This window comes from Cupressus sempervirens, chromosome 1, assembly GCF_028749045.1.
Source record: "Cupressus sempervirens isolate cs-2001-9-10 chromosome 1, ASM2874904v1, whole genome shotgun sequence".
Classification (NCBI taxonomy): Eukaryota; Viridiplantae; Streptophyta; class Pinopsida; order Cupressales; family Cupressaceae; genus Cupressus; species Cupressus sempervirens.
The window spans coordinates 174489273-174498161 of NC_143118.1; the positions used below are offsets into that span (position 1 = coordinate 174489273).

Here is an 8889-nt window from a genome sequence, read left to right on the forward strand (position 1 = left end):
GATGCTTAGATTATATCTCTTAATATTAGTAAGTATAGAATGTAGTTGTGAGTAGTTGTACAAAGATAAAAGACATCCTAATGATGATGTTAGTAAGTGCACAAAGTCCAAGGTCTCCCGTCTAAAATATATGTGAAGACTGTGAGGTGATAATGGTATGTAATTATGAAAAGATGTAATGTAACATGTATTATTTTATCTTAATGAGGTCCTATTGTAATTGTAAATTGGGAACACATGGGGACTTGGTATAAAGGAAAGTTATTCTATTTTTGATTTGTATGGAATGAATGCGATGCTTTTGAAATAGAAAAAAAATTATAAGTATGAATTATATGCAAGTAGGCAATCTAATGAATTATTTTGTGGAAATTTTACATATTTGGTATTAAGATCTGAAGAGTACATGGTGCACCAAAGGCATGGTGGATGGGAATAGCTATTAAATTTGGGAAAGAATGCTAGTGGATATTTGATCAATTTATATTATTCCCAAAGGAATAATATATATGCCAATTGGATAGTGAGTTTTGTGGTCTTTCCCCTGAAGATTTTTGCATAGTGGGTCCTTCTTTCTTTTGCAGCTCTTAATAGGATTAAAATATCCTCATAGGGATTCAAAGTCTCCAAATATGAAAAAATATGTACTAAATGTATTTCATTGTCTCCTAATGGAACCCATCCTCTTACAAGGAACATATATATTGTATATGGGAAAACCTAACTTGTCAAGAGCATGCATAAACAAGAAAACATTAGTTGTACCATGTGCATATAAATTAGAAACCAAAAGAAATACAACAAAAATCTACTTGAGTTTAACTACTTGTGCAACCACAAATAAAAGTCCTTACATAACCACAATAATACTCAATAAGGGCACCCATAAGAGGTCTTGTTGGTGTGCTCAAGAGTGAGGGATGTAGATGTGCTCTCCCAAAACACAACTATTGAATCCCTTAAATGATAGATGATATGCAAAATGAAATGAATCTAAGACTAAATGTATGGAGAATACCTTGAGAAAATGGATTTGAGTGATCCAACCCTCAAAGGATTCTAAGATGTGAGATGGAAATGCAATGTAAGAAAGAAACCTAGAATCATCATACTACCATGAAAGCTTATGTAAACTAGAAATCTAAGTAATGCAAACAACTACCAAAGGTTAGTTCTAAGCATAAAAATCACTAAAAAGCTATAAAATCATACTAGCATGATCATAATGCAAATAGGGCAGATGGAAAATGTTTGAGACAAGGGTTCTATTTATAGGTTGAGAGAGGCCTTGGGGAGGTGGCATCTACGTGGCATCCACATATGTGCCACAAGGGAGACAAATGGGCTAAGGAGAGAAGTCATGCAAAGGTCAACATTCAAAGTTTTCTCACACATGTGTGAGCAAATTTAAATGAAGGAGTGGGGGACAAAGCTGTAAGAAGTGTGGAAGGTGTGAGAGGTGTGAGAAGTGTGAAGGATTTCTCACACATGTGTTAGTACACACGTAGGAGCTAAAAGGGGTTTAGCAAGGTGTTTATGATAAATAAGTAGGATTAAGTAGTGGGTAGGCTTAGAAGGATGAAAGTGATGGGTGTAGACTAGGTTTTACGATGGGTTTAAGGCTAAATTAAATAAGATTTAATTTAATCATAGGTTTAGAGAATTTAATGGAATGGAGGGAATTAAATAAATAAGATTTATTTAAAAGGGGATTTACAGAGCACTATGCATTAAACAAATTTAATACATTAGGGTGAAGTATTTAAATTAAATTTAAACACATTCAGAAAGTGAACCTATTTAATCAAATAAATTTAATTAAATAAGTAGAAGAATATAACAAATATAATTAATAAATAATTAACTATAATCTGAAAGGAAATATTAAATGAATTAATATATAGTGTTTACGACAATTTTAAGTGTCTACATTTTGCCTCTCTTTGATGTGATGTCAGGACAATATTATATCAAAGAAAAGAAAATATAGGTTGTTGAAAAAAGGATAGGAGTCCTAGGAGTGGTGTTGACGAATAGGGGAGGAGGGTACCCACTCGCAAAAATAGTGTAAAAAATAATTTTTGGGCAATTTTTGCGAAAAGGTCTTTAGAAGAAATGAAATGAGAAGAAATGGAGATAAATGAATACTTTGCATGATTTGGGGGTAAACGAGGGATCGACATGGGTTAGGAAAGGACACGGGCTTAAAAAGGGGCCTTAGAGGGTCTATATAAGCCTCTAAGGGGCTCAAGGAAGAGTCATTTGCACACCTAGAGAGTAGAGAACTAGAGCAAAAGATGGATCCTATTTACAGATTGCAGCTTGGAGAGTGTGCTCAGGAGCACCAAAGACTAACCAAGATGGGGCCATTGGTAAGTTAGCTATCCTATCTTGGCAGGTTTTTAATTTCATAGCTTAGATTGCATTTATAGCACATTAATGGGCCCAGAAACTTGATCAGTGTAGAGACAACTATCTCTACCCTATCATCTACACAGATGATAAAATAGGGACTAGGAGGTCTACTAATGAAAAAGAAGGGAAAAAGGGGGTCTTAGCTAGTTTGGAGATGATCATATCCATGTCATTATCTTTTTAGATGACAATCAAGCTATTGCCAATGGGAATTTGGCATTTGCGTAGCCACTAGAGATGTCAAAATAGCATATCCAAAGACTATCATCTCCACCGATCAGTGTCTATACAAATCAGCATCTCCATAGATCAGCATATACACTAATTTGCATCTTCACTGATTGGGACAAATTGATGGAGAAAAGGTGAGGATGCCCCATACTAGGGGCAGCATAAGATAAAGGAAACTAACCATGTGCATGTCTATGTTGTAGATGGAGACAATGGTATTCTAGTCACGGGAGTATTATTTGCCAACCATGGTGCTAGGAGACAAATTTACTAAGGCTAAGTGGGGATACTTTAGGCTATGTAGGCTAGAGAATGTACACGAGTGGCCAAATTTGAGAGCACATTCAACATAGCTGTCAACTTTGATTGAGTGGTGGTACACACTAACATTGAGTTTCCATCTACCTACTGGAGAGTCGATAGTCACCTTGCTCAATGTTTGGTAGATTCTACAAGTGTTAATCTATGAGATGTACCCTAAGTACATGCTAGAGGGTGTTGATCCCTATCTACAAGAGTGCTTCTAGCACTGACAATAGAGGTTACTGATATAGAGGTCATGGCTGACATGGAGAGATGCACTACAACAAAGATTTCCCTGACTTGCCATGTACCTTGCATCACTAAGATGAAGAATGGTACCAGACCATGCTTGGCATGGATTTCCTATTGGGGGGACATAGGTGCTTAGATCACTATTACAGGATGATGGTGAAGTCTTCTGCTGGGGTCAAACCATCCTAGCCAAGTTATATCATGACCTAAATATGTACACCTACAGGGCATAGCAGACCATGGGTCCAGGGTTGACACTACTCATGGTATGGTCATGGGAGCATATAGGTGTCACATGACCCATTACTAGACAGGAGACTTCGTAGCCTAGTGAGCCATTTGCATGCCAGTAAAGGCCTCTGATCAAAATACCTCCATAAAGTCTATTAGTTTCTAGAGTAGATGCATTGATGAGAACATTATATTTGAGTGGACAACCTATGATGGTGTGGAGCGATGGGGTAGTGTCCTAGCAGTTGATGGAGAGGATGATAGTGTGGATCAAAGATACCTCCCATATGCATGGATAGATTGTTGGTTGACCAAGTAGACTGTGCATGTTGTTATGAGCTATATGCCCTTTAGGGTGTACCAACAATTTGGGAGCACACAAGATGCAGTTCTCCACAGATTTGTATACCCGATGGTATCTCAAGAGTATGGTAGGCTATGGGGTCATGGGACCAGTTTAAGGTTGGTGAGGATATCCTGGTGATCAATGCAACCACTACCTTGGGTCCATAGACACGACTAAGGGGATGCAAGGATGACATCGGCCTACACACAGTGGTGGGCAGCTCATCAGCCAATGTAATTGATAGTACCTGGAGCACCACCACTAGCTGAGCAAGCATAGGGGGAGGGGCATGGAGTAGGGGATAGTGGATAGGTAGTGATGGTGCCAACACTAGTACTAGGGGTACAACATAGTCCATGGGGGTGAAAAGCCCACCCAAGGAGAGTACCTATAGTAGTGGGGCCACTACAGGGGCCATAGATACAAGGGCCACTAGGGCCATAGGTACAAGGGCCACCAAAGCCACAGAGATAGGGACCACTAGGTGCACATGATGTAGATATGGTTAGGGAAAAGTTGGATAGTCTCTGTATAGAGGTTTCCTGACTCCAAGGTGAGGTATAGGTGGAGTAGCTATAGGCAGATAGTGTCCAGTAGGCCTTGGTAGTGTTAAAGGCAGAGCTTCAGGCTCAGTGCACTAGGGATGATAGTGCCCAAGAGACCTTGACAATCCTGCAGGTGAGGATAGACATTGAAGAGTTCACTAATTTTAGGATGTAGGAGGAGGTGAATGAGCTAGTGGAGATAGAGACCCTATGGTGAGAGGTGGCCATGCTATGAGTAGACCGAGAGATGCACTAGGCATAGATTAATGAGTATGGCCGATAGAAGGATGAGGCCCAATGGGTAGTACAACCTTGGGTAGCCATGGTTGTGATGCAGGAGACTATGGAAACCCACTGAGTAGAGACATAGGTTGTGTAAGAGGTAGCACTAATAGATTTGGCATCGATTTGCGATGGCTATGTGTCACAATTACGACAGCAATGTGTTGCCACTGTGACAGATATAGACGTCATAGTTATTTAGTCACAATTTACGATGTCTACCCTTGCCGTTGCAATTGCGATGCCTATCCATCGCTATGCAGCTACCTTCTTGTCCTATCATCCTCGTCACAATTCTTGTATTTTTCGTCACAATTTGCTACGGGGTTGCCGTCGCACCTATAGCAACCCCGTCGCAATTGGAGGGTAGGTGTGACAACAACTGCGTCACAATTCTTGTGTTTTCTATCGCAATTGTGACGCCAACCCCTCCAATTGCGTCGAAGTTTTACGGTGTAAGGAGTAAAACAAAAGAAATTTTTTTTTTTGCTTTAAGCTGGTCTGATGATTTATAGATTTCAGTAAAGTTGACACCTAGACGGTGCTCTTTTGACATAGAAGTTACTTCCAGCATCCACGTAGCTGGATTATAACCTTCCTTGATCTGTGGAACCCCCTCAATGGCCTACATGAATCATTTTCAATTAGCTAAAACATATATGATGATTGCAGCTAGTGCTTGACTCTTAAGCTCAATGTATTGAGAATGTTTGCTAAAAGCTTAGTGGTCAACACTAGCCAGCATGACCAATTCCTTGTATATAAAATCAACTTCCTATTGGTTCTAGTACAATAAACTATGACTACTTACAACTCCAAAATTCAAACTGCTCATCAAAAGGTACCAGATTCAGATCTAAATCTCTCAACAGAATAAAACCGTAGTGGATGGCATCTTACCGAAAAATATTCTATAAGTTTGTTAGAATTGTGACCAAGTGGACCTGCATAGATAAGCTGACCTCCTCGCTTCATTAAGAATAGCTGTAGCATATTTCATTTAGCTTTAAGAAGATGCCAATTTCAAATGCTTCACAAAGCTATTTTAAGAAAACCAAATCTTTACCTCGTCAAATACCTCGAAGATATCAATACTAGGCTGATGGATTGTGCAAACAATAGTTCTCCCCGTGTAAACTATATTTCTTACCGTTCTCATAATTATAGCTACTGCTCGAGCATCCAAGCTTGAAGTTGGCTCATCCATGAATATAATTGAAGGATTAGCCACAAGCTCTACTGCTATTATTAACCACTTAGGCTATTCAGTAGATAGGTCATTCAGTCCAGGAAGCCCAACCAAGGCACCTCTCAAAGAAGTGAGCTCCACAAGTTCCATTACATCATCCACAAACATCTGAACATTGAATTTCACATTGTAATATTACATATATAATTAAATAGAATAAAAACAAAAATAGAGCAATGAGGCTAGAGTAGGAATTTAGAATATTAAAAAACAAATAAAAAAGATAGTGCCAAAAGAATTCCAGATTAATATTCATCGGGAGTTCAATTTAGAAGGAGATTGTTACAGTGAATATTTTTGTAACACTTATCAAATCTTTGGTAGCCAGCAACCTCTTTGCACTGGACTTCAACTAGGTTGTTTATCCAGCAGTAGTGAGTCAAGGCATTAATAACATGAAGTCAAATGGAGATTGTGATATTCAATGCTCACAAGATCAAAACAGCTTTCGTGTATACACCAAATTTATGGTTGGGAATGAAACTAGGGCTAGGTTTGAGGCACCTACCAAGCTTCTGCATGCTTAATCTGTCAAGTAAATGAGGACACTACCAATAATCTATTTCTCAATTGTAAGTGGACTGTTCAAATTTGGTGTCTACACAGCTACGATTCTCTACAACCATACTTGGATTGATGATCTAGATATCAAGAGATTTAAATTTAATTTTGTTACGTTAATTTTAAGCACAACTGCAAAAGATTTAAGACAACAATCTAGCTATAGAATGATGGCTTTCCACATTAACTCCAAAATTTCTCCCATGCCTATCTTGGGAAAAAGTGAATCATTCAATTACATAAGAAGATCCTATAAATAAAAACTGTTGAGTAAACAATCATAACCAAGACATCTGACCAAAACCAAAAAAATCAATAAAAATTCAATCTAAAACATTCAAATTTGCCATGTTAAAGTAAGTCTAAGTCTAATGACTTGAAGCTGACAGTCTTTTAACAATTCAAAACAATGTCCTAAGAAGAACACCCATCCCTTTGCAGCAAAGCAATTATCACATCCTTTCAAAAGTAAACTGATACAATTTTCACCATTTCTTAAGTCTCCATGAAATTTGTAGTCACAACTGATCTTCTCAATATACTCATGTTTCCTTTCTAAATATTAATCTACATCTTACCTTTTCATTTCAAATGTTACACCATTAATTCTTCACACATCTAAATTATTTTATACCCATCAATGACTATTAATTGCATTTGAGCTTCAGATCACTGTCATCTAGTAAACATTTATTTGACATCACAGAAGTGTAAAGATAATTTAAAGCTTTTACTTCTTAATCCTTGACTCTTTTCATTCAATCAATGTTGTTAGTAGATGAATTATACTTACATTATGTTTTATCCAATCTATAGCAAAAAATAGACATCAATCTATTTTCTCCCTTTAGTGAATCCTCCATGCTGATGCTTGAGATAGCATACTGAACTTTTATTGTCAAACCAAGTCCAAAATAAGCATGTTTTACCCCAGGGAAGAAAGGAAAAAAGATATACTAAAACCCTTAATTCATTGAAAAAAGTAGAGGAACATGAAACTTACAATATTATTAATCCAAAAATCTATAATATCCCATTTCAAAACAGGTGAATATTTCGATGTTTATAGTAGTAAAAATTTGATTAAAGCTGTGATATCCATGGAAGTCACTTCAAACTGCTTGCATGGTCTTTCCAATTGTATGAAAAGGTAGTGGCCTACATTATTCAATCAATTGAATGGAATTTTTACTTTGAAGGTTCAAAGGGTGCATTTGGATATCACTCTCTATTTAGATTCCCCAACAATTGGCCTTCATACTGAATCACTTCTGTTTTACACCTGCATAAGAACAATGCTGACAATTAATTATATATTTTCTGAGAAAAGATCGCAAACATGTGTTTTTAAAGTACTACAATTTTAGACTTTAAAATGAATGAATGAATGAATTTGCAAGACTAAAGCAGCTTATGGGACTCACAACTTAGCACACACTATAGAAGGGAGGAAGAGAACTTAAGCTGGTTGTGACCTCTGTAACCTCTTGATTGATGTCTCTTTGCTGGTGGATTTTAATAATCAAAAATTACAAATCACAAACTATCTATAAATTTTGATTTCTTTCTAGATAAAATATCATGTCAACTAATATTCACATATTAAGTGGCCTCATCAACAAAATGAAAAGTAGAATCTGAAACCTCATTCAAACTACAATAGATCACTGAAACAATATGATTGAAAAATGTCTTACAGAATCTTTGAAGAACTTACATCAATGCAATGGAGAGCTGAACCTATAGTTGCACTATTTCTTACATGGTGGTCATCATCAAACTTCTATTCATGGCGGTCATCATTAGACTTCTATATCATCAAGCCCACAAAGAGTTACAAATGGTTACATAATCGTTGATGCTTGCATTGTCATCATCATTAGAACTTTGTTATAGTCAAAATTCACAAAGGGTTAGCAAATGATGAGATTAAGTTATTTTTTAGAAAATTATAATCTTTGAAGAACTTACACCAAGAATTCTAGTAGTATTGTTGCTTACACCACCATTACCATGAGACTTTTGTTAAGTCAAGTCCATAAAGGGTTAGCAAATGTTAGATTAAGTTACTCTTAAGAAAATTAGAATATTTGAACAACTTACATGAAGACCTCTATTAACATCATGGTTGACATGGTCATCATCATTAAGCTCATGTTTTAATCAAATCCACAAAGGATTAGAAAATGGTCAGATTAAGTTATTCCTAAGAAAATTAGAATCTTTGAAGAACTTACATCAAGACAATGGAAAGCTAAACTTCCAGTAGTATTGTTTCTTATATGGTGGTCGTCATGAGGTTCCTATTAAAAGTCCTCAAAGGTTAGCATATAATCAAAAAGGAGAAAAATAAACATATTAGTTGTAACAATAGCATAACCTTTAAATCTTACTTTCTATTTGAACAAGACATTACAGCCCTTTCAAGATTCTTACTTTTCTAATAAATAATATTAGCATAGTCCATTATCAAC

The 8889-nt window shown here is 36.6% G+C and overlaps 1 protein-coding gene across 1 annotated transcript; it reads right to left on the reverse strand.

Annotated features, from left to right (window-relative positions):
• Positions 1-5053: 5053 nt before the first annotated feature.
• Positions 5054-5812, reverse strand: LOC149576704 (ABC transporter G family member 37-like). Its single transcript, XM_089795010.1, has 3 exons — positions 5672-5812; positions 5506-5589; positions 5054-5230 (listed from the first exon to the last, which is right to left on the reverse strand). Exons 1-3 carry the CDS (start codon positions 5810-5812, stop codon positions 5054-5056), a joined length of 402 nt encoding a protein of 133 aa, XP_089651136.1.
• Positions 5813-8889: the final 3077 nt, after the last annotated feature.

Excerpts from the sequence above, each read along its gene's own strand:
- LOC149576704 (XM_089795010.1), bottom strand. The coding sequence starts at position 5,812 with ATGGATGAGCCAACTTCAAGCTTGGATGCTCGAGCAGTAGCTATAATT. Across the intron at positions 5,590-5,671 it reads TCTTCGAGGTATTTGACGAG|CTATTCTTAATGAAGCGAGG; the intron begins GTAAAGATTTGG and ends AATATGCTACAG. Across the intron at positions 5,231-5,505 it reads AACTTATAGAATATTTTTCG|GCCATTGAGGGGGTTCCACA; the intron begins GTAAGATGCCAT and ends TGATTCATGTAG.